General features: G+C 37.2%; 1 protein-coding gene and 1 non-coding gene across 2 annotated transcripts; one reads left to right on the top strand and one right to left on the bottom strand.

Annotated features, from left to right (window-relative positions):
* Positions 1-4,759: 4,759 nt before the first annotated feature.
* On the bottom strand, positions 4,760-4,852 carry LOC122670204. The gene has a single exon (XR_006334178.1). It is a non-coding gene; the product is annotated as a small nucleolar RNA Z103 (small nucleolar RNA).
* A 3,204-nt stretch (positions 4,853-8,056) lies between these two features.
* LOC122668889 (mitochondrial outer membrane protein porin 4) lies at positions 8,057-25,180 on the top strand. Its single transcript, XM_043865453.1, has 7 exons — positions 8,057-8,250; positions 8,869-8,949; positions 14,139-14,206; positions 14,775-14,885; positions 15,080-15,166; positions 22,681-22,889; positions 24,593-25,180. The coding sequence occupies exons 2-7, from the start codon at positions 8,901-8,903 to the stop codon at positions 24,894-24,896; spliced, it is 828 nt and encodes a 275-aa protein (XP_043721388.1). The 5' UTR covers positions 8,057-8,250; positions 8,869-8,900; the 3' UTR covers positions 24,897-25,180.
* The last annotated feature ends 811 nt before the right edge of the window (positions 25,181-25,991 follow it).

Here is a 25,991-nt window from a genome sequence, read left to right as displayed (position 1 = left end):
TCTTCTTTTCTCCCCCTTTTTTGAGTATATCTTTGTTTTCTCTATTTTGTTCTGTTTGGATCCCTGTAGCCGACCCCATTGAGTTGGGATAAGGCTGAGTTTGTTGTTGTTGTTTGTTGTTTATGCACCAAAAAACCAGAAGAAACTTCTCAACCCTAAACAAAAGAAAAATTCTACCTAAAACTTCAAACCCAGATCTCACAGCAAACATATTCAACAAAACCCAACAAGTAATTAAAAAAAAAAAAAAGAGCGAAGGCAAACAACATGCATCCGACGTTTCTTTTCCTTTTACTAACAAACAGGAGATATTTATGAAGTTTCAGATCTCACAAACTCTTGTTGGCCTAGATAAAGAAATTAAAACACAAAAAAAAAAAAAAAGGAAAATTGAAATTGAAAGAAGAGCATACACACCGGTTTGAGCTAATGGGATTGAAATGCTGCACAGGGAGCAAGAAAAATTTGCAACTTCTGGTTCAACTTCCGGAAACCGAAGCAGAGGTTGATAAACATCTAAACCATAAAAGAGAAATTTCGAGGGTTGCAGATGGATGTGGGGTAGAACTACAGGGCAAGGTGAGGGTGGGGAGGGGCGTCAAGTTGTAGAGGGAGAGAGTTTGCAGTGGGAGGGTATTGCGGACAGCGACGAATGCGGAGGAGGAGGAAGAAGTGGGTCCCACTTTGTTTTATTAAAAAAATAAGGGTAAATTACACCACAGGTGCCCAATTTTCATGAAAAGGTTGTTTTGGGTACCCAGCCTTTGAAAATTGACCTTCCTTTTAAGTTAGTCCTACTCTAAATTTCCCTATTTATCCCTTTCAAGTCTCAACCCCACCTTCAACTCCACCTCCCCAACATAATTGTCAAGGCGCCGCCTAAGCGTCCAAGCGGATCTCTAGGGGCCTAGGCGACTGCCGCCATAGGGCAGGATGCCTTGCACTGGCTTAATTGGTATCGGACCAGGTTTTGGCACTTATTTATGCCAAATATCATTTAAGTAAATGTTTTTAAATTTGTATTTCATTTACTTAAGACATTATTCATAAATAAGCAAATACCCCCTATTTGAATCCAATAAAAATAATTAAAAAATAAAATTCCAAAAGGATAAAAAGTTAATCCCCTAGTTCAAGAACAAAACCTGGATTTTTAGCGGTAGGTGAAATTTTCAACTTTTAATTGTTGAATTTTTTCTCAAATCTAAAAATTCCATAAATTTCAATGTGGTAAAACATTGCTAAAAACCCTAAGTGCGGTAAAAGATTCATTTGTTTTGAGATTTAAAAAAATATTTTCATTCAGAGCGATTTTGACAACATTCACACACACCAAATAAGGTTTGACCGGAACATAACTCCTTCAATATAAATCAGATTTATGCAATCTTGGATTTGTTGGAAAGCAGGTTTTGTGTTCTACCTAATACAAAAAGTCTCATGTAAAAATAAAATCATTTGATTAGTCAGATTTCTTAGAGAACAAGAACATTTCTCCAAATCGAAAGCAATTTAATTACTTATAGGAAGCGAACTCATAGTAAGCAAGAGGGCCGAGAAGGAGGGAGCAAGAACCAGAAAGATTCCTACGACGAACCCGAGCCCCCAGATGAACGAAATAGACCTTTCTCTACTGTATAAGCACCGGACGTATTGATAAGATCATATTTTCTAAGAACAGCATAAACCAAATGTATGTTTTGATTGTTTCAAACTTTCAATAGCTTGCTTCGTCAGTTCTGCTGTCTTCTAGTTCTATGTTGATTTTTTATGACTTTATGTGGCTTAATATTGATTTTTTATTACTTAATGTGACTTAATATTGATTTTTTATGACTTGATGTTGCTTAATATTGATTTTTTATGACTTGTGTGGCTTAATGTTAATTTTTTATGATATAAGGTACATATTGTAGCATACTAAATAATGTTAGAAACGAGGGGGGAAAAATAACACTTGGACACCTAGGCGTGCGCCTTATCGCCTAAGCGCTTAGGCACTCCTCCACCGCCTTGACAACTATGCTCCCTGACCACTGACGCCATCGCCATCAAGTTTTGAAGCAAATCTGGAATGTGAAATTATGCAACTCAGATGCTAAATCAATAGCTTTAATCTAAATTTTACCTGATTATCTATCTATTTACATTTTCAAAATAAGTCAAAAGTCAAATTACTGAACAGATAAGAAATCTGATCTTCATAATTCATCTCCTCATTACCCGTCTAAAAGCATTTGAAATCCAAGAAAACATAGTAGAGTGTACATAATCACCCAGAAAAAATATATTTTTTTAGATTACCAACATCAACCCCTTTCTTCAGCTCTAAATTTTCAGTCAATCACACACAACATACTAAATCCTTGAAACAGGACAAAAGCCTCTGTCATCCAACCAAGCTCAACAGCATAAACCCAGAGTCAACTCCAAAATTGAAACTTGGGAGTGAGGAAAGAAACAAAAAATAAAAAACAAACGAAAAAAATAAATAAAGAAAGAAATGAAGTCGAGTAGGATGTACAAACCTGTAAAACTAAGGATGAAACAGGAAAGCAAAAGCAGAATCAAAATGGGAAAGTTGAAGAGCTTGGAGATGGATCTGTCTCCGGAAGGGAAGGGAACCCATTATGATCACAGATTTTCTTTTGATGTTGCTGGTTGCCTTCTGAGTGAGCGTCAAGATCTGCTTGCTACCAGCTGGAAGGGAAGAGATGAAGTGGAGAAAGAAGAGCTGCTGGACTTTTCTGTTTTCTCACAATAGCAGGTGAGCTTAAGATCCAACAGAGCTTTAAGACCACTACTGAACAGGGGCAGGGGGAGAGAGCATGTTGGGCGGGCACAGTTGCAGGGGTTGAGGCAATGGTGATGGTAACAGTGGTTGGGGAGGTGGAGTTGAAGGTGGGATTGAGACCATAGTTAGTAAGTTCAGGAACGGCAATAATATGGATACAAATGCGTACAACAATTAAACTGACCATACGGCAATAATACTTTTCAAAAATCCGGCGCAATAAAATGTGTACGGCAATGATACGGTACGTGTTTAATATGGTTGCTCTGTAAGAATCCAGGAGCAAAAATAAGGGCATATATTCACTATGCAACAGGCATGTACACCTAATGAACATAATAATATGTAACTGCAAATTTAATTAGTTTGAGCAAAATGGAGGAATGAAGACAAAGATCGATTCTGATAATTTCAGTGTGCACAAGACACTCCAATCCTTCTTTACCATTACCAGCTAAAATCCCGAAAACCATAACCATTAGTAGAGAGATAAAACAGCCAACTGCAAAGAATAAATGGGAAATGCTAATAGATTGTTCATCCACCCTAATTCCTTTATGAAGGTTCCAGGTTTTAACCTTTATCAGTAATTGGCACAAAACTTCCATACTCAGGGTAGGAAGACATGGAGATAGGCGGCCACTTTTCCTTAATCACTATGTATGTGTGAAGTTTAAATTATGAATCATCAACCTTGACTAGGAAAGGGTCATTGCAAAGATGGTAACATTTTACTTGCAGCTCTGTTCTAGTTATCGTTCTTCCTTTCTCATACAAGGGCAGTCCACATCTAGAGACTCCCAAGGCACCATTTTGGATGATGTTATATCTTCAAGGGGCCAGTGACTTCTCATCTCTCCAAGGCAGCAGGACAGCATCGACCTCCATGTATTTTGTTTCTTACAAGCTAACTTCTCAGAGAAACAAAGGAAATCATATGCATTGAGGTGCTCCGAGTTTTTTTTAATGGAGTCATATGATAGCACCTCATCTCAATTTTAAGATTCAGGAAGCAAATAAAGCATCTCTGTAAGGATACAAAACTCAGATAATTTATAGAGAAGAAAGAGAGAGAGTCACACACAGAGAGAAAACTTACAGAGTAGATAGATTCTCGCTGGCCAAGTTGAACGGAGATGGTGAATCTGCCGCTGCAATCGCCAAGGAACGGAGATGGAAAAGAAGGGGCCAAAGATTTGGGGATATTTTCAGTCGCCGGCCTGAAATTACCAGGAACGGAGACGGAGAAAAAGTGGACTAGGTTTGGTTTCCGCGAGATAGGAACAAGGGTTTGGGGATTTTTTCGGATCTGGCTCTCCTCCAGCCGTGGCGGGAGCCGGAGGGTCAGTCCAGCAAAAACAGGCAAAAACAGGGTGGGGGGGTTTTGGTCATTTCCCAGTAGGTCGCGGCGGGAGCTGAGGGTCAGCCCAGCAACAAAAAGGCAAAAACAGGGGGCTTGGTCATTTCCCAGTAGAATCGTAGGCCCAGGAAATGACCACGCCCCCCCCCCCCCCGGCTGGAGCAGAGCCAAATTATAATTTTTCAGGGGTTAGCCAAATTATACTATTTTGGGAAATTTTCAGCGACATCCCCTTCCATGCACCGTGAAATTAATGTCACCCCATTAAAGGCCAATTTATCAATTTGGGCTCAAAAACTAACGGAAATAGCCTTGTAACAGTTAAGTAGTGATGTCACCATGGTAGTAATTTTGTAAAGTCAATTTTGCCCTTGTTTTTATTTTTTTTATTCCCTTTTCTTTCCTTCTTCTTCTCCTTCTACTGTTATTTTCTCGCTGCCGCTGCAGCCACCACCACCACCTCCCCTGCAACCCCGCCACCACCCTCTCCAATCTTCCCCGCCTCACCATGCTCTTAGCAGTCCAACCTTTCTAAAAGTGGGTTGCAGGTAAGAAAATCTTCTGGGTTCAAAATTCACAAGAAAAACATAAAGGTTACGGAAAGAATGGATCAGACTCTTGGCTTGGATTCTCTTAAGGGAAAAAATAGCTTAATATCATCAGAGTCGACAAGTTGGGGAAAGAATCATCATTTCCATCCATTCCATACAAATCTCAATTTTCATCCCAAATTAAAACCCTAATCACATAAAAACAGAAATTCATAAAGAGATAAAATGAGAAGATAAAAAAGAGAAATAGAATTTCTCCGGATCTGCAAGGGTGCCTTCGCTGCCCTCATTGCACCATCATGAATTCTCTCTCTCTCTCTCTCGCTTCGTTTTTTCTCTCTGTGTCCGATATTGGGTTTTTTTCCCCCAAATACCAACCATGGAATTGTAACAGATTTTTCCTGGAATTGGGAGATGGGGACTTTGGGATTGGGAGAAGAAATGAAAGTGGAAAATTTCCATTATGGGGACTTTCGTCTCTTCACTCCCCAGATTCTCATTTCATATGGTTATCTCTATTAACCATGGATCAATTTGAGAGAATTAAAAGAGAGCTTTAATCTGAAACTTACTTGCTTGGTAGAGTGAGTCGCAATTGGAACAGAGAGACTAGAGAAGCCCTTATTGCTGCTCAAGCAATCCTTCTCAAGGTGATTCACATTCTCACCACCGAAAAGCTTCTCCTCTTTCGACACCGATAACACATCAGGACAGCTCAAGGGTTGGAGCCTTATACCACAATAGCAATAGACGAGATCGCAAGTCTGAGTATGCAGAGTAGAGCCAAGCGGCAAGCACAGAGCAGTAGCGGCTTCGTTTCAGCCCTGTGTGTGCGTTTGGGTTATCTCCATTGGAAGCACCCCAAGCATTGTTGAGGGCGTGGAAGAGCTCGTTAGGAAGGTCGAGAGGGCAGCCTTGGAGATTGGATTGTTCGGAGAAGGCTGGGATCGTGGCTGGATGAGATGGGGTTGGGAAGAATGGTTTGATCAGAGCTGGATGAGAGGGTTGGGAAGAAAGTCCCCATTTTTTATTTCCATTTTTTGTCCTTTTGTTCAAGTGAGGGTAGTTTAGATATTTTACTCCCAATAAGTTAATTCTCAGTTATTTCCGTTAGTTTTTGGGCCCAAATTGATATATTAGCCCTTAGTGGGATGGCATTAATGCCACGGTCCAACAGAGGGGGTGTTGCTGGAAATTTCCCTTATATTTTTTTAGGGATTCGGTGAGTCGCGAGTTAAATTAGATCATTAGATTGAGTTTAGTTTTTTTTATTGTTTAAATTAAAAAGCATATAAAATCGTATAATATGTATTTGATACATGTATAATACTTTTTTTTTTGGGGTAAGAAATACATGTATAATACTTTAACCCTTAAAAAAATGTGCATAAATCTGTATATGAACACTTATATGGAAAACATATATATTTTTTTAATTAAATGTTTAGATCCATATATTATATGTTGAGATTTGAGAGGGATAAATATGAAAATTTAGAGTAGGATTAACTTAAGAGACACCTTTTAAAGATCAATTTTCAATTACGAGCACCAAAAACAATTTTTTCATAAAGATTGCGCACCTGTGGTGTAATTTAACCAAAAAATAAAAATCATAACAATAGGTTGCCAGTGGTTGGATTGCCACATGTCAACTTAGCGTACGTGAAGAGGTCTTTCACTTCATGTAAGTGAAGGTTCACCGGACTTGTGAAGAAACATTACTTCACTATCTATTACTAGGTGACAATTTGCCCTATCACGCAACATAAGAATAACTCTATTGATCCAATAACCTTTGCCAAAATGGCACTTCCATTACTGAGTCTCTTGACAGATTACTACCTAACTAAATAGACTCAGGTGGAGACTTGCATCGCTGCAATCACCTTTGATGGAGTTCTCTGCAATCAATCGGGAGTCGAGAAAATTAACGGAGAAGAGGAAGGGAGCAAGGGGTATTGTCGTATTGAGTCAATAACCTTAGTCACCGGTCACCGGTCACCGGTCACCGCTGACCTCGTTCGGGGACAGAGACGAAGAAGATAAACTAAGAAGAGGGAAAGACTAGGTTCCAAACTTCCAACTACCTAGTTTGGTTTTTACCAATAATAATAATAATAAAAAAGCTGCCATGTTTGGTAATCGGGAAGGGTGGGGATTATCTATTTTGCGATTTTGGGCTCTCATTTATTAACTTTTTCCTAAAAAAACAATGTAAAACAAATAATACTAAGAATAAATGGATAATATCAATAATACACAAATAATATGTGTAAAATATGTATTTTACACTCTAAAAATCATATCTGTTACCGTATATGTGAAATTACATGTTAAAAAAAATTCCATTCATACATACAGACATGCGTATAATACATCAAATTTACTAACTATGCTCAGGATATTACTAGACAATGCCATCTCAACAATCGACAATATAAAACACTCAACGCATAGGACAAATAGGCTTGGGGAAAGAAGATCACCTTGTTTGAAGTCATGAGAAGGTTTAACTACACCCTTATACACCATCATTGATAAAAATGAGTAAGACAATGTGCTAACACAATAAGGAGAACGTGAATCCATTTCTCACAAAAGCCCAGTTTCATCCCCCACCTCTTATTTTTTGCCTTATATTTTTGGGACAGAAAAGGTTCGAATTGAGCTTCCCTTTTTCTTTTTCTTTTTTGTATTTCTATTTCTTAGCATTTTTTGCCCCGTTTCCTAAAACAAAAAAATGAACTAGTAATAACGAACGGATGTCTATACATTTTTTGTTCCCCCCAAAAAAAAGGGAAATAGTTTTCTGTCCGGGAAGGTGGCCTACTCCTGCACTCCCATGTGTCTATCTCTCTCATCCTCAATAAAAAAGGTAGAGATTTCTTTTTATACGGGGAGGAGAGAGATAGACATGGAAGTGCTGGTGTTGGCTATACTCTCGGACAGATTTATTTTTCCCAAAAAAAAACAATTGAGACATGAAGAAACAAAAGTAGGAGAGTGCAGGGGCTATACACATGAGGCAGCCAATAAGAGCGTGCGCAATGACATCTCAGGAAAGAGAATTTCTGCCTTTCAAACGGGTGGGGCGGGCATTTCGGCCACTGTTACGTATGGCCGGGCGTGGCCTGCCCTCCCTCCCCCAAAGAACATTTTCCCAGAGCATGCAGCTCAAAGATTCCGTCAAACACAACGAATGAAGAATGCCAAACGGGTCCTAAAATTTCCCATGTCGCAAACCTCGTTGGCTCTTAAGCCCGTCTTCTAAACCCTCCTTCCATCAAGGTGAAGATTCCAATCTAACATTCCATGTGGTTTAACAATAAGTTTATGGAAACCCAAGAAGCAATGGGTCTTCTCCCAATACGAGTAGCCGTGCAGGGGCCGGAGTCGCTGAACCCCTGTTTCGTGCTCTCCAACACCATTGCTGTTCTTCCCTCCAATTCTTTCTGTTAGCTTGCTTTATAGCTCTTTTTTTTTATTTGTTTCTTTCCGAAAGACAAAGTTTCTTTTTTCAATATCGCCCAGTCTTTCTTCAGGTAATCGTGTTCTGAAGAAATAAAAGCACCCAGTAATTTATTTGTTTTTTTTTCCCCTGTAGATTATCGCGGGCTGTTGCAATAGGTATTGACAGATATGTGAATCCATAGACTGATGAAGCTCTTGTTCTCAGATCGAGAATCCTCGTTCTCAACTTTCATTAGGGCTCTATGGATACATGAAGTTATTTTGATTGCTAGAGTATTGGTCACTGCTCATTTGTCAATTTCTAAATAACTGATTTGCATTTTGTTTAAAGCTATATCTTAGGGAGTACAAATAAAGTTGTTCTGGAGGCTTGATTAGTGGTTAATGGTCTATTTATTCATTTTTTTAGAATTGGGTTACTTTTTGTTCAATGCTTTATATTGGGCATAGATGCATAGTAGGCATGAAGTTGCTCTGATTAGTCAAACAATGGTTATTTCTCATATTTATCGATTTTTGGGAACTGGGAAGTTTTTCTTTAGATATATCTTGTGCATATCAACATGAAGTAGTTCTGATCGTTTGAATATTGGTTGCTACTCATATTTAACCATTTCTGCAAACTGCATTGCCTTTTGTTCACTGGTGTAACTTGGGGAAGTATGCTGATTCAACTTCTTACTGTACAGGGTATTTCAGTACTTCTGCTTTTGGAGTAGAGATGGCTAATAGTCCTGCACCGTTTTCAGAGATTGGCAAGAAAGCCAAGGGTAAAAGGACTGATTAGATTCTTATAATTAGTTGGAATAACTGAAAATGTTAATCCAGCTTTATTGATATATGGACCTTATTGGTTTTATTGATGGTTGTTTTGTTTTGGTTTGTTTTATGGACAAAACGCAGTGTGAATGGCTTGTTATGATTGCCAGGTAGAAAACTCAGTTGAAAAATGTGAAACTCATTGGTTGTGGTAAATGTTAATTCATGTTGCACGGTTGAGGGAAGAAATAAACATATAAAAAAAGTAAAATGAAATCTATAAGTATCTCATTAAAGTCTGGTGGAGTTTTCGAAATTTTGCATGTGTCGGTGAGGGTACCTGGAAGAGTACATGCAACATAGGTATTCCAAACTACTCGTTTAAATTCAAAAGTCACCTGTACTCATGTATTTTATTTTTATTTTTTTTGATCAAAGACTGTACTCATGTAGAAGACTAGAGCTATGAGTGTTCATTGAATGTGAGATGATCGTTATTCCAACTTTAGGATTTTGGCCGTAATAATATATGCTTCTGTGTATGTTGGGCTGGTGATGGAAATCCTCATCACTGATCTGGGCATGCATAGATGATCTCCTCCAAAGCATCCCATATATGTTTCTTGGCAGTTCAATTATGCTCTTTTAACTGTATTAAGTTTTTATCTGTCCAGTTTTTCCCCTCCCCACTTGAAACTGTTGCGTTTCATTTTTTAGGTGCTTTAAGTGGGACTGAAGCACTATACTATGCTCTATAATTTTTATTCATAAAAGTTAAAACACTTCTGCTCGAATAATTTTTCTAAGCGGAATAAACTGAAATTTACTTATGAGCTTCTCGGAAGATGTAAAAAAAAGAAAATTTTGAAGTTATTTTATTTGAATATTGAAACCTTGGAAGTTTCATTACATATTTGCAATATATCTTAAGAAGTTGGATTTCCTAATAGCCCTTTAGGATGGAATCTCCTTAATGGGCACCTAGTTTTGCCACATGGCATGTTAGAAGGGACTGAAATTTTATGAACAGATAGACCTTAAGGTCCCCTGTTCACATGTCAGGTTTCAGGCTAAATGGAGTTTGCTATGTGTCAAAACAAGCCATTGAAAAATCTAGGCCTGCCAAGAGGGTGCACGTGGATGGAAGTGGGGTGGATGGACATACATGGAAGGGTATGCCATTACATTGAGGGGTGTGATTGAATTTGAGTCTGACATTAGACATGTGGTGTATTCAGACTATTCCATGTAGACCCAATTCTTCCATGTGGCAAAAAAAATTGTGCCCATTGAGGCAATTCTTTTCTAAATGTCCGTGTAGGAAGCTTTTTGTCGTATCTTATTTTCCTAGAAATTTATCATTTTACCTCTCTAGTTAACCTCTTTATTATATTCAGTGGTATCAAATACAACATCAGTTTTGTTGTTAAAGTGAGGAGACATGATGGTGCTAATAGCTTGTGGTGTGCTACTTTTCTTGTTGGATCTTTTGGCTCCAGTACGGGGCACTACAGATTTATCCATGCCCCATTTAAATGGATTCCAGTGATCCAGTCAGTTCTATAATTTGGGTTCTTAAATATCTATTGAAAGAGTTTGAGGGAGTCAACCAGGGAAGGATGATCTTGAAGGGCCAGGTTCTCACTCTCCTGGAGTTCTTAGTTAGAGTTTGACAGCATGACACCCTTGACCTAGTTGCTAGAATGAACCCACCCAGAGAACAAAACTTTCTGAGCTTGGCATAACGACCTCACACGCATATCAAGATGATAATAGCTCCTTGAAATTTTCCTACTTGAGGATAACAAATTAAAGACCAAAGGCCAAGTTCCCCAAAGTCAAATTGCACCACTGTAAGGTAGAACATAGCCTCAAACATTTGATGATTGATTTTAATTTGGTAGTCATCAAGTTAGCGATTCCTATCCGTTCGGAGTACACCAAAGTGTTAGCCATCCTGATTACGAAAGGCTTCTCCTATACCTACTAAACTTGGTTTCCCCAAAAAAGACTTCCATTAAAGTTGACTTTCATTGGCATGCAAAGAAGGGAAGTTCAAGAAGGAAATTTGACGTTACAACGGTACTGGGAGGGTAAAATCTTCAACTCTGTCTTAACAGATTCGAGATATCCTGTGAAAATTACCAGAAGGGGCCACTTAATTAGATTTTCTAATTATAATAATGTCTCCCAAATACTGAGCTATTCATATATTTCTCTGAAAACTTTTGTTAATTATTTCTTTCCAAATACTCAAGAAGATTCACATCATTATGAAGGAACCAATTGCAAAAGCAACGGATATCAAGGATGCCTTGAGGGATACTGACAGAATTGGAAGAGGCAAAGGATATTGGAACAGACTACTTTGAATCTATCTGCAAACCCTTCTTTTGAGGGTCTTTGAGGTCTTGTTCCCAATTCAAGAGGTAGTCTTCTTAGATTTCCTAGGATCTTAAAAAAAGTGAAGTTACAAATTATCCTACCTTGCAAAATGCAAAGTTGATAGGGCTTTGGATCCAAAAAACTGCTAACAGTCCGGGATCAATCTAGAATCTAGTAAACTTGCATAGGACCAAAATAGAAGAATGGTAGGAGAAGTTATATAACTCTCAAACTAGTGGTCAGAATACTCTTATGATTCTGTTGAGTATGCTAGGAAAAATGGTCTATCTGATGGTACTGGAATCTGGTAAGAAATAGATGAAACCCAGGTTGCTGAAATTTGAAGCTATACTCAAGAACTTGAGATACATTGCAGTAGAGGAAGGTCAGAGCTAAGATTCAGATTTGGAATTACTCTAATAGGTCACAGAAACTCAGATTTTCAAGAATAAATTCAGTTTTAGCAGATATATCTTTAGGCGATATTTTCTTTTAAATAGTCTAGCATGGTTAGTTTTCTTGATACTTTTTTATTAGTCTTAAGTAGCAAGTAAGTGTTTTAGAAGGAGTTGATGTAGATAAGTCACTTTGGGCTTATTTTAGTGGAATAAGCCTTGGGTTGGGTTATATATGTGTTGGGCTTTTGTAATTGGCCAATTTAATGGGCCTAATATGAGTAGAAAGTAGGAAATTGGGATTTACTTCATTAATTTAGTTAGTGTCATGTTTTGAGTCTATTTTCTTTATTATTTCACTTTCCTAGTCAACGTAGGATACCTTATTAGTTAAGGATAGGGTTAAGTCTTTCCTTTTTAGAGTGTAAGTCTATTTTCAAGTTAAGTTTGTAAGGGAGGCCAGCGTTGTACACGAATTTGATTAATGAAATATTGGCTTGAGCCTTTGTGAAAATCCTGAGATAGGATGGGTGAGATGCCCAGGCTGAGATAGCCAACCCACCTTTTCCCATTCCATTCCCCCATCCTTTTCCATTGACTTTTATCACCAAACCCTAATTCTGCCCTAGCCGATCTCAAGAAGCTTTTCAAGATTGCTGGAAATTCTTTGCAAACAGTTCATATCAATCTTTTGGGTTTTCTTGTTGCTGCCAAGTCCAAGATCCATCACCATTGCAAGGGTCAGTTCCCCATCTTTGGTTCTTGGAAGGAATCTTGGGGTTTCAAAACCCTAGGTGCTGATCGGTCTTCTTTTCTTGCTACCAACTGTGATCTTCTGATTTGAGGATTCTTCTTACAACCAAAATATCATTCAGCTGCAGCATCAACAGCCTCAACAGGTTATTATTTTGTGGGATTATTTCTCTTGGTTATCTTTTGAGATCTCATCATTTTGGTTCTTTGGAGATCCCATTGTTCCCTTTGGGATCCCATTGTTCCCTTTGGGATTCCATTGCTCTCTTTCTTTTTATTTGGAGATTTTCTATTTGATCTTCCCATTGTTCTCTTTGGGATTCCATTGCTCTCTTTCTTGTTCTTTGGAGATTTTCTATTTGATCTTGCCTCGGATTACACCTTTTCTGGTTCTAGTCTTACATTAGAAGTCCAAGTATATTCAGTTTCTTAGTTTTAGTAGTTGCTATTTTTATATTTTTGGAGTCTTATCTTTATTCTTGTACCCCATCGACTGAATTCAGGAAAGAAAAAAGAGTTATTGTGTCATTGAATTACTAGACCTCTCCCTTACGGCTGTCTCTTTTTTCTCCCTTTTGGACATCCATGATTTTCTCTCTCCCTCCCCCTTTTCTTCACATCAACCTCATCTATTTTCCCTCCTAGTTCTTCTTCTTTTCCTCTTTCTTTCTCCCATTATTTCTAGTTGCTTGGCTGCTGAAATACACATCGCCAGCAGGGTTTTCAGCTTCTGGGTTTATGGTTATCAGAAAAACCGTTTAATCTGGGCTTATGCTGCGCCAGACAAAACCCTGATTTCTAAACCGGGATCTAGGTTTTGGCAACTTGAAAAAGGAGAACACAAATATAAGAAGAATCACATCAAACAGACTAGTCAACACTGAAACTAGGGAGTTTCATGTTTATGTGCATGGGAGAAAACTCAGGAAACAGAAAGAGAACACAAATATAAGAAGAATCACATCAAACAAACTAGTCAACACTGAAACTAGGGAGTTTCATGTTTATGTGCATGGAAAAAATTCAGGAAACAAGTCAACTCAGAACCAAACCGAACTTGAACTGAATCTTTATAAGAACCTATAGGACCATAATGAAAGAGAGTTTGATTTTCGGTTTTTGATATGTATATGTATATATGTACGATATGGCCAGGAGGCAATTGAGGTTAGATTTCAATTGGTTTATTTGACAGTTCAGATTTAATGATTAAATCTCCACAGTAATGGGAAAAATTAAATGAACTGAATGATCAAAGAGATAATTGCACAACTCAAGGAAGTGGGTTTTATAACTAAAGAGGAGGCAAGAACCACAAAACAGATCTATCAGTTGAGCCTAGTTTGCTGGTTTGAAAGAACCAAGTTCCTAATATTGTCACTATTAATAATTGGATTTTGTGCACCTTTTTTTTTTTGTGTGAGGTGGAGCAAAGGAAGTTTTTACAACTGTTGATTACTTGATTGAGCTTTAAAGCATTATGGATGTTTCTTGTTGTTTTGGATCCCTGTGTTCATTTTCATGAAAGTATTGACTTAATTTCTGGATGCCAGTTGATTGACTGATTTTTTTAGTCATTCCTCTCTTTCTATTTATTTATTTTTTTCAAATTTTTTTTTTTTTTGCGTTCTATTCTTCTCTTTCAAGATATACATGTTTCTGTGCAGATCTTTTAAACAAAGACTACAACTTCGGCCACAAGTTCACTCTATCGATGTTGAGCGATTATGGATTGGTATATATGATTTATATACTTTGGTGGTGGTTTTTTTCAGCGGTTTTCTTTCATTTTATTGCTGTTATGATGTCTTAGATAAATCTTATTGATAGAATTTAGCTTATGGTAACTGATGATGCCATTTGCTTGTAGATGTTTATATCTCGTTAGACTGATACATGGTATGATTTATAGATCATCACATTGACTAGGATCTTAAGAGCATGATAAGCTAATTTGGTACGGTCGCAGGGTATGCCTATGATATATTTATAAGTTATAACTACCATGTGATATAGAGTGTGTTCCAAACTAATTGGAACTCTTGTGGTCATATGAGTTGCTCAACATTGCATTTACGTTTTAATTGCTATTCATTGAAACTTAGAAACATAAACAAGAGACAGCTATTAGGGAAAAAGAAAAAAAAGAAAAATAAATGAACTGAGAAAGTGTATGGGCAAGATGGTCTTGCAATATGGTGTGATCTATACTTGTTACCGTAGATTTTTCTTATTATTGGCACTTGTTCTCTGATTCCTGGTCAGCTGACTCAGAATTTATTTATTTATTTTTGGTTTTTCAGGCACTAACGGCTACTGGTGTGAAGGGGGGTCATTTTTTTTTGGGTGACATAAGTACACAGTACAAGAGTGGAAATGCTACAGTGGATTTAAAAGTTGACACTGGATCCAATGTAAGGGGTATTTTTACAAAAATAAATATTTAGGCTTATTTACATATCTTATTGTTTGTGATTCTGCTCTTGTTGATGCTCCTGTTGGGGCATGTATGTCTAAGCTGATATTATGTGCACTTATTATATATCTTGCTTTTTTCTTTATTGAATCCTAGAGGCTTTCTTGCTTAACCAATCCCCTTTGTTTGTAGATTTCAACAACAATCGCTATAAATGATATCTTCCCCTGTACAAGAACGGCTCTCAGCTTCAAAATACCTGATCACAAGTCTGGCAAGGTTAGTACATTACAAGAAGAAATGGAAAGTGTAGAACCAGTTATTTTGCATTTGAATTCTATGAGGATAAGTTTGATCCAGAAGAGTGGGGAAGGGAGGGTGGGGGTGGGCTGAGTTGATTGTTTGAAGTTTATAAGTAAGGGAATTTTGCAGTTTGTAGTTTGTTCCATCATCGAACGATGTTTCCTTCACAAAATAGGTAATATTGTTGGCCAATTGTTATGTAGAAAAGCCAAAGGAGAGGTTTGATGATAATTCTAAAACATGAAGCTATGTTTTTATGGGATTAACATGGGGTACCTGGGTAATTATGATTTTATTTTTGTCTAAACTAGGTAATAATAATATGCTGGAAGCCTAGAAGTATTGCCTAGGTACATGGTGTAAGCGCCAAGTGTGAATGTGTCTCCAATGTCCAACCTTCTGAACTTGCACAGGTGATATGGCCACATAATGCAAATTACATTAATAAAATGAAGTAAATGGAAAAATAAATTAAGAAATTAAAAATAAGAAAAAGAAATAATTGCACATTTTTTCAAAGGCTAGTGCAACGATTGTTGTGCCATTCCTAGTACAACAGTCCTCCTTTTCAACCACTAATATCTAGTGCATTCAATTAGAGCTGTTGATATTATGATTGTTCATAGACCAACGTTTTAAAAGTCGGAACTGGATCGATCGAATCGGCCGTGACCGATCCCGACTCTGGCCATTCCGGAGCGGCCGATTCTAGGGTTTTTAGGATCAGATTGATGGGTTTCAGATCTGGGGTCAATTCTAGGGATTTTGCAATCCGATTCCGGTCTGGATCAGAGACCAGAATCGGCAGGGACAGATTTGATCCTCGATTCCAAGTTTAAAATCCTTATAATATACCTGTCACCAATAGAGCCATTTACTTTTGTCGCTTACGGGAAGTAGGAACAAACATCTTGTGTACATTTTTTAGGGCCAAATTACCTCAGTTCTCCAGTTAATTTTCAAATCTATGCTTTTCTTTAAACCACATCCTCCCTGTTTAAACAAGCCGTAGGAAGAGAAACAGATCTTTATACAATCTCTTCAAACTGAACAGATGTTACAGATCCTAGATTGAACTGGAAAAAGACAAACAATAGAAACAACAATCTAAATTCAAGTTGCAGGCTTGCGGTACTGTTATTTGGCCTAGGATTCAATTTCAGCTTTTGAGTTTTAGGCCTCAGTTTTGGTCTTTGATTGTGGGCCTATTGAGAACTACATGATCTTTGTCAATTTTAAACTGAAAGATGAAGGCAGGCGTAAGCAATTGATACCTTGCTCTATTTTTTGGTCGCTTGTGGTTGTTCTTACAGGCAACGATCTGTCCAACCATTTCATATAATTGCTGCTTCTCTTTCGGATAACCATTGAGGTATTTCAGATGAACACAATAGAGTGGAAGAATACTCTAATCATAGATCTAATGAGGAACAAACACATGCGGCCGTATCAAGAGATCAATTTTAAAATTCAATTTTGATAGTTGTTTCCTTAGTCCTGGTTTCAGGTTAGGACACCCAATGGTTGAGATGAGTTATTCTTTAAATTAATGGCTTAAAAGGGAAACTGTTGCTTTAGGTGTGCCACAATGATTTTTGTGCTGCACTTTTGCCAAAAAAGAAAAAAAAATAAAATTTAAAGACATAGAAATACTGCTCATTAAAAGAAAAGGCAAATCAAGAATTGGCCAAATCAAATAGGAAGGGAAATAACAAATAGAATCATTCACCTGTAGATGATATTATTGACATTTGGTGATATAGGACTCCATGACTACAATAGCCTCCAGAGTGATTTAACTCCCAGATTATGCAAGAATAGTAATCTTCCATTGTGGAAGAAGTGAAATTTTGCTGTTTAGATACAGACTACAGAAAAGGATTAAAAGCAATAAGGATTTATGTCGAAATTAGGGTTAGCTTTAGCAGGAATGGTAGTGTATGATTAGTGTAACAGTATTTAGGGCAAGAGATTAGCACTTACACCAGCAAAGAAGAGAAAAGGAAGAAGAAACAATGAGAGAGAAAGCGAGAAGAGAAAGAAGAGAGAAACTGAGAGACAAGGAAGGAGGCTCACGCTTGAATAGAATATCAAGCCGAGACCTCCCACAATATGTTTATAAGGGCAAGAGAATGCTACCTGGGCCTCTAGAGCCTGCCCATGCATGCTGACCAATGGGAGCTCACACACAATTATTGACCTGGGCGGGATTTCAGCCTTTCCATGGGGGCAGGGGGGGTTTTGTGTCTAAGAGCAGGAGCTACACTGGCCACACGACCAGGTAGCGTTCTTTTTCCCTATTTATAATTATGAAAAGACACCTTTGCCTCCTTGTTTTGAGGAGGAGAGATAGACATATGTGAGTGCTGGCGTAGGCCACACTCCCGGACAGAAAACTACTTCCCTTATAATTATGAAGCTGTAAAATTACAAGAAAGAACAGTAATAATAAAGAACATTACATAACTACCCATAAATATTAACCCAGTACCCAAAACACCCTTAAACTGGCGGTGCACCTTGTGAACAATTAGGATAGGCTAGGTTTAAAAAGGATTATGGTTTTGTGAAGTTGGATGGAGTCTTGAATGGTTGGAAAAGGTTCTTTTATGAAGAAACTGAAATAGAAAGTAATATAGTCCAATTGTCAGGGTTTTGATATGGGTAAAAAGTCGTAGGCTAAGATTGATGGGACATGGGATGGGAGACAGTTATGGTAGTTAAGTAATTTGGGAGGGTTTTTGAGAGAAATGTAATGGTGAAAGAGGGCTGATTATTATGTTGAAGTAAGCTGCTGTAATAATATATAAACATTAAAGTAGAAGGAAGAAGAAGAAGAAAAGATACTACCTAGGAATTCACCTAGGATTTGAAGAAATCCATAGTACAAAGCTTTGAGAGAGAAACTCTTTATTCAATGTTAAACTTGTGTAGGTACGTGGATAGTTACTGCCCAGCCTAAGTCCTGATGACTAGGACTTTCTAATTCGTTGTCAAAACCTATAAGCCACTGAACAGAAGTCGAACTAAAAGTGGAATACCTCCCCTAGAGCAACTAACCAACCTATACTAGTAGGTAAATAAACCCAATGACATGTTAGTTCCTTCAAAATACCTTATATATTCTCAAGTACCAAACTGCCTTTGCCACTAAAATGTAATTTAACCTACAATAGCGTATAATCTACTGGACCTATGATAAAAATGTTTGAATCCTATATTGTACTTATTAAGCTCTATCTAATGGTATAAACTTCAACCCTAAAGTGTATTCTCCATGGGCCCGTGGACCAAAATTCCAAAAAGGCCTGCTGCAACTGTTGCAAAGCCTACAATGTTGTTTTTCTCTGCATCAAGAGCAAACAGATATTCCTCCTACCATTATTCATTCTCAAGTAAGCACAATATAACAGTAAATGGGAAACTGGTGGGCTTTGTTGGTAGTTGCAACTGCAATAGTGAAGATGATAGAAAGGAAGGGAGAAGAATGCACTGGAGTCTCCTCTCTAATTAATTCTTCCCATGTGATTTCTTATGTTATAAGAAATATTCAAGAAATATGTATTTTAGTGAGTGAGATGAGTGAACTTTTAGAAAGAAAAAAAAATTATGTTAAAAAAAATATTCAAGAGATCTGAATTTTAATGAGTGAGATGATTGAACTTTTTTAAAAGGAATTTCAAAGAGAATGTCTACTTTACATAATTGACGATGACAGTTATAAAGGGGGAACAAATAAGAGGCCTATCTCAAGTTGAATGCTGCAGAGATTCTTTTTTTCTAGTGGGAATTAGAGATTCCTACTTTATATAAATATCTTTCTTTCATGTTTTTATTTAATTAGATTTCGTTTTTTAATATGTATGTTTATATTTACACCTCAGACTATTTGCCATGCATCACTCACAGAAACTTGAATCATAAATGTTAACTTAGTCAGTTTATTCCTTTCTATGTCACCTTGACTAGGATTGCCAACTGCTAAGTGTTGCTTTGTCTTGGAGATATCGGTTCACATTAACTTTGGATGCCTGGATTTAATGGTGGGGGAGATTCTGCTTGAGTCATTGGCTGGATAACATCAATTTAGTTTGTTTTATTTTTTTTGGGGGGGGGGGGGGGGGGTTGGTGGTGGTGGTTAGAAACTTGCTTTGGTGGCTATTTCCTTTTATCAGAGAGTCTCATTCTTAATACCTCAATTGAACATCTTGTTCTCTTGAATGGTTACAATGGAAATACTTCTTGGCTAACCTAGCTAAACAGAAATCTAGGACTCTTTAGGAAATCTATCACATGTTTATGTTTTGAGAAATAGTTTTTTTCTTTCTTTCTTTTGAATAAATTTGAATAGAAAAATTTGTTCTTAAATGTTCATAATTCAATGTGGACCTTTATGAGCTCCGGCTGGGTTCAAGTCTCATGCAGTTGCCAAAAAAAAAAAACTTCCTTTGATCTGTTGTTGACAATTGGGGTGCAACTTTTAGGTGGCCATTACCTGTTTGCAATTGTTCACTGTCCTGCAGTCTGGTGGTTAGGTTTATGTATTTCAGAAGTGTGAATTGTGCTCTCAAAATATTGAAACCCATGTAGAATGTTGACTCGAGCCTAACCATTTGAACCAGGCTTGAGTTAAGATTGAGTACCTGGGCATTGATTCTTCTGTTGGTTGGGGCCATTGGTTAACTGTTTAGCTCTTTTTGGGCTTGAGTACCCCAGTTGCATACTTAGACAACATATTATGGTTCAATTTGAACCTACAAGTGTTGCAGGCAGCCAAACTCAATTGTACATGATTAGGCCCTATGTTGGGTTATGGTGGCCTTGGGTTATTTACTTTTGGCAGTATTATAATGGGCCAATTTTATAACCCCAAGTATGAGGGTTGTAAGTTGTATACAAGATTAAAGTCTGCAACCTTAATGGTTTTTTGGTTTTCATAGTTTACACTTAGTTTCTATTTCTGTCTTAGCTTCTAGAAGTGTGTTAAACTCAGTTATAGTTCTTAAGCTGAGTTCTAGTTTTTGTTTTTTGGAAAGTTTTTTTTTGTTGGAATTGAAGCAACTGGGCTTATCCCTACCTCTATAAATAGGGATCCTGGCTGTTATTTATAATTCTGATCTATGAAGTTTTCTGTTTGCGTATTTCTATGTGAATTCAGTGTGTTGGGAGCATAGTTCAAAAACTCGTCTTGTTTTGGTCGAGACAACTGAAATCTCGAAATTTCTCCGCCAAAACATTGTATTTTTTCTGAGTTTTGTTTGGCCATTTCGGGGTGCAAAAGGCCGAAATGAACGAAATACCAAAGCAAAATGACCGAAATTTTGACGAAACGGTGCATTTTCTCGACCAAATTGAGCGAGATTGAACGCATTGTCTGTTTTGGGTTTCGACGTTTCGTACGATGTCTCAGGGGGTTCGAAATATTCAAAATCAGCCGAGTTTTTGAACTATGGTTGGGAGTGGATTCCTTGGTCCTTGGGTGAATTCCCTGGGTCACGCAAGGCTGTGAGGGTAATTTAATCTTTCAATTATTCACACCCCCAAAAAATAATTTGATCTTCCCGTTGTGATTTTAATTCTAGTTCGGCCACTTCAATTGCTTTTCCAGAGGTCAACCGTGCAAAACCTTCTCAGTTAGGTCAGTTTCTATAATCTTTTCCTTAACCTGTGGATACCCTATTTCTGGCCACCTTCAATTTCCAATAGCTCTCTCAAATCTGTTCTTTTAGTTTTAGCCATTAAATTTCTCCCAACATTCGTGCAAACTGATCTTTTTCAAACCCTTCCGTAAAACCCTAATTCCAGAACCCATCGCACTCGGCTAGAGTTCTGGATTCTCTCAGATTTCAGCCATCAGTTCACCCCACCAATTAAACCGCGCAACATAGATGTCGAGGCGTCCCCAAGGCGTCCAGGCGGATCTCTAGGGGCCTAGGCGACTGCCGCCATAGTGCAGGGTGCCTTGCACTGGTTTAATTGGTATCGGGCTAGGGTATGACACTTATTTATGCCAAATATCAGTTAAGTAAATGATGTATTTCATTTACTTAAGATATTATTCATAAAAGCAAACACCCCCTATTTGAATCCAATAAAAATAGTTAAAAAAATAAAATTCGAAAAGGATAAAAAGTCAACCCCCCCAGTTCAAAAAGAAAAATAGGATTTTTGGCGATAGGTGATATTTTCAACTTTCTAATGCTGAGTTGTTTCTCAAATCTAAAAATTCCATAAATCTTAATATGGTAAAACATTGCTAAAAACCCAAAGTGCGGTAAAATATTCATTTGTTTTGATATTTAAAAAAATATTTTTATTCAGAACGATTTTGACAGCATTCATGCACACCATATAAAGTTTGACCGGAACATAACTCCTTTAATATAAATCAGATTTAAACAATCTTGGATTTGTTGGAAAGCTGGTTTTGTATTCTACATAGTACAAAAAATCTCATGTAAAAATAAAATCATTTGCTCAGTCAAACTTCTTAGAGAACAAGAACATTTCTCTGAATCGAGAGCAGTTTAATTATTTATTGATAAGATCATATTTTCTAAGAATGGTATAAACCAAATGTATGTTTTGCTTATTTCAAACTTCCAATAGCTTGTTTCTTCAGTTCTGTTGTCTTCTAGTTCTATGTTGATTTTTGATGACTTTATGTGGCTTAATATTGATTTTGATTACTTAATGTGATTTAATATTGATTTTTGATGACTTGATATTGCTTAATATTGATTTTTTTTTCACTTGAAATTGCTTAATGTTGATTTTTGATGATATGAGGTACATATTGTAGCATACTAAATAATGTTAGAAAAGAGGGGAAATAAAAATTAACACTTGCGCGCCTAGGCGGGCGCCTTGTCTCCTAAGAGCTTAGGCACTCCTCCACCGCATTAGGCCGCCTTGCCGCTTTGACAACTATGCTGCTCAACCCCTATTTCAACCTATTCTAAATCTTAGTTTGTGAGTTACCAAGAAATCTCCATTCTTACTTTGACCTAATTCTGATCTCTTTATTTTTCGCTGATTTATGTCCTGTTACTTACATATTCTGACTGTTATCTTCCTTTAATCTAGTCTCTGTTACTAAACCCTAGGGCTTCAACCCTGATATGCCTTTTTTATCTATTAGAAATTTGAGCCCAAATCCTTAATTAGGTAGCTACTTTAGGACTAAAGGAATAGTCCTATGTAAATATGGGCAAATGTTATGTAGGCTAAGGAGCTGTGAATATCTCTGAGGTTGATGTATGATTTCACTTGTAATATTTTGCCATGAATTTTCTGTAGATTACTATTTTATGGCTGCAGCTTTGAGATTCTTTAGCTTTTTTTTTTTTGGTGAATAGATTCTTTAGCTTATTAATATACTTACTTGAGGATGCTGAACCTTCTTGAATAATTTTCTGTAAGGATCAATATCATTACTGAAACAAAATCTTGGGTTTTTTTTTTCTGGGGTGTGGTACTTGGAACTTCAGTTGGATGTGCAGTATCTTCATCCTCATGCTGCTATCAATTCCAGCATTGGCTTAACTCCAACCCCTTTTTTGGAGCTTGCAACAACCATTGGGACCAAGGAGCTTAGTTTTGGTGGTGAATTGGGGTTTGATACTGCTTCTGCCTCCTTCATCAAATATAATGTTGGAATTGGCTTGAACAAGCCTGATTTCTCTGCTGCACTCATACTGTAAGTGGAAGCTAGATCTGCTTATTTTTTTACTCTTCAGTTCTTTGGTTCCTAAATGTTCACACATTTTCAACTGTATTGCTTGCAAAATGATTATGCTACATTTGAACTGCCAATATATTTTTATGGTTTTGTTTACCGTTCAGTGGTACTAGTTGGTGATGCTATGTTATGCATCATGAATTCTCGTGTTTTTATTTCTCCCTTGGTATGAAATGGAAGTACATAATCCTTTTTTGTTGGTTGTTCCTGGGGGTAGGGTGTTGGAGGAAGATTATGGTTGAGGAACTTGTTCCTTGTTCTTAAGGTGGTAAGGACCAGTTGTTATTATTTGATAATTGAAACTTTACTGGAAATGCTTTGTTTACTGTTCTGGAAAAAAAAAAAAAATACTAGGACAACTTCTAAAATTTTAAATCCTTGATTGATAGACCACTGAGTTCATGAAGAAATGTGGAATCTTGTACCAAGTTTTGTCGATTGTAGGGCTTTTTAATGTTCTTTGAAAATGCCACCATCGTCTCCCATTCTCTTTTTCTCTACTTTATCTACCCAGGTGATGGCAGTGACAACCATTGGACACATATTTCCTAAAAAAAATGTTAGGGAAATGGGACCAGCACTGACAGTGTCTGAATGGTTTTGACACTGTTGGCTTTGGCCATTTCTGCCAAATTGAGGAATGAATTAGAAGTTCTGAAATTTTGGATAGATGGTGGAACCCTTGGATTGGCAACAATCTTGGTGGTCCATCTGAAACCAAATGGGCTGCACTTTGTATGGTATTCCCCCTATTTTATCAACAGTACCCATTGCTCAGAGTATACCTTTATTATAAGAGCATTTATAGGAGGACCCCACAGTCAGCTACCCAGCAGAACCCCCAAATTAGATTTGGCCACACGATATTCCTATTTCATTGCCTCTTTTCAAAAAACTTTTTATTCCATGAGGCCCAATCCAATTTTGAGGTCCTCTAGATGGCTGACCCTGGGGTACCTGCCCTTAACTTTTCCTAATCCTAACATGTTGATTAATAATATTGGTCTGAAAATCAAAATGAGTAGAGGATGTCGACAATGTCTCCATCCTAGAATGGCTTCCAGGACTGAAAGTTTTGACTCTGCCTTCCCATAAAGATTTTCCTTCTGCAAATTATAAGGCAATAGTTCCTAATCTACATCTAAAGATTGTTTAATTTTGTGAAGCTGTAATTTTTGTTGAGAAACTTTGTTTGCAGAGCCAAGTAATTGGGACCATTCCTAATCACCTTGAAATTAGGGTTGGAATGAGAAGCAGAATACAGAAAAATTTCATTTAGTTATTGGCATAATTCCTTTCAGACTGATTTGGCACTTGGAATTACTTTTACAAAGAAGATATTAACGGAGTACACTAAAGTAGAAATTGAGGAACAATGGAGATTGGAGAATGAGGTACCTTGGAGAGGGAAGCCAAAAAAAAAAAAAGATGGAGACATGTTGTTAAGATGTTTTGTTCATATCTGTCCTGTCTTTCTCTCTCCCTCCATCTCTCATATTCCCTACTATTATCTTAGTCTTTGTTGCTCACTTCTGTCACTCCACATGGCAATTTGCTGCTGTGGGGGAAAAACGCCTGAGTGACTGTCTGGGTGTAAGTTCCATCTTTTGATGTTTTAAGGTTGAAACTTACATTCTTTGAACTGCATCTTGTGCTTGTAGGGGTGACAAAGGGGAGACGCTGAAGGCTTCTTATATTCACTTGGTGAATCCAGTCACTGGAACTTCCATTGCTGCTGAAATGACTCATAGGATTTCAACCTATGAAAATAGTTTTACAATTGGAAGCTCTCATTCCTTTGATCCTTATACCATCATAAAAACAAGGTTCTGTGACAGTGGAAAGGTCGCAATGCTTTGGCAGCGAGAATGGAGACCTAAGTCACTGGTGACTTTTTCAGCTGAGTATGATCCAAAGGCTGCTGATGTATCCAAGTTTGGTCTTGCCTTAGCCCTGAAGCCCTGAGAATGGTGTCATCTGTCCCTTATTCAAATGATTTGTTTTTCATACTTTTAACATGTGGTAATTTTTTTGAACATAGCTGGGTTATTTTTTGTTTTTTGCCCAAATTATTTTCTGAATTCAAGGATTTATTGGGTTAAGTTTGTCCTTTGGAACTAGTGAAGTTTAATCTAGTTTTGGAGGAAGCTCATATAATCATACAAAAAACAAAATATTTCTGTAACCCAAATTTGAATCTATTATTATCTATCAAAAGATAAGGAAAGTATTATTGATTTGTTATTGATTAATGGGGCTATATTAAATAGTAGATTGATGTATGATTTTCTTCACTCATTGTCCTCGCTTGGTTTTGCAGCCAACAATTATTTCTGCCCATGTTAGTTTGGTCAGTGCTCTAGTGCACATGTTGTCCACATAATTTTCTAGTCGTAGGTTGATTATCATGCCAATTTGACTTCCCTTTTAGACTCAAAATTATATATTGAAAGTTTGGTTGAAAAGTTAAATTCTGCTTGAAGAAGTGACCACTGGAGACATAGGGGAGAGAAGCCTAATGCATTTTGGGCTGTATGGTTTAGATAGGGCCATTAGATTTTATTTGTCGCCTATCAGATGATCCTTATCTATACAATGGTCAAAATGATTGAAAGATCCCTTCATGTGTAAAAAACCAACTGACACTATTGATGTTAGAAACTTGTTTGGCATACTTCTTTGTATGGTAAATGTCTCTTGAATAATGCTTTTGGAATCAGAATCAGCCGGTTGATTCTATATTGTTTATATTTTTTGGAAGTAGATTTTTTGATGATTTTTCTTTTGGAGGAGCAGTTGATTGGTAAGCAAGGTTCTAAAACTCGGGTTTTTCGATCAGGTTTTGATCAGTTAGAAATCGAGATATGGTTGAAACTTGTGATTTTTTCCAGCCAACTAGAGTTGGTTTCGAGGCCTAGAAATGTTTTTTGTATCTGATTTTTTGTATACAACTTAATTTTGACATTCTAAACACAATGTATGAATTATTTTCACAAAAACAAAAAAATACTCAAAATGGTACTTGTGGTTTTTTACCTTGATAGTGTATATTGTTTGTGG

Source organism: Telopea speciosissima, chromosome 7 (assembly GCF_018873765.1).
Source record: "Telopea speciosissima isolate NSW1024214 ecotype Mountain lineage chromosome 7, Tspe_v1, whole genome shotgun sequence".
NCBI classification, from domain to species: Eukaryota; Viridiplantae; Streptophyta; class Magnoliopsida; order Proteales; family Proteaceae; genus Telopea; species Telopea speciosissima.
This window is presented reverse-complemented; position numbering and strand designations above follow the sequence as displayed.

Excerpts from the sequence above, each read along its gene's own strand:
- LOC122668889 (XM_043865453.1), top strand. The coding sequence starts at position 8,901 with ATGGCTAATAGTCCTGCACCGTTTTCAGAGATTGGCAAGAAAGCCAAG. Across the intron at positions 14,886-15,079 it reads AAGTTGACACTGGATCCAAT|ATTTCAACAACAATCGCTAT; the intron begins GTAAGGGGTATT and ends CTTTGTTTGTAG. Across the intron at positions 22,890-24,592 it reads TTCTCTGCTGCACTCATACT|GGGTGACAAAGGGGAGACGC; the intron begins GTAAGTGGAAGC and ends TTGTGCTTGTAG.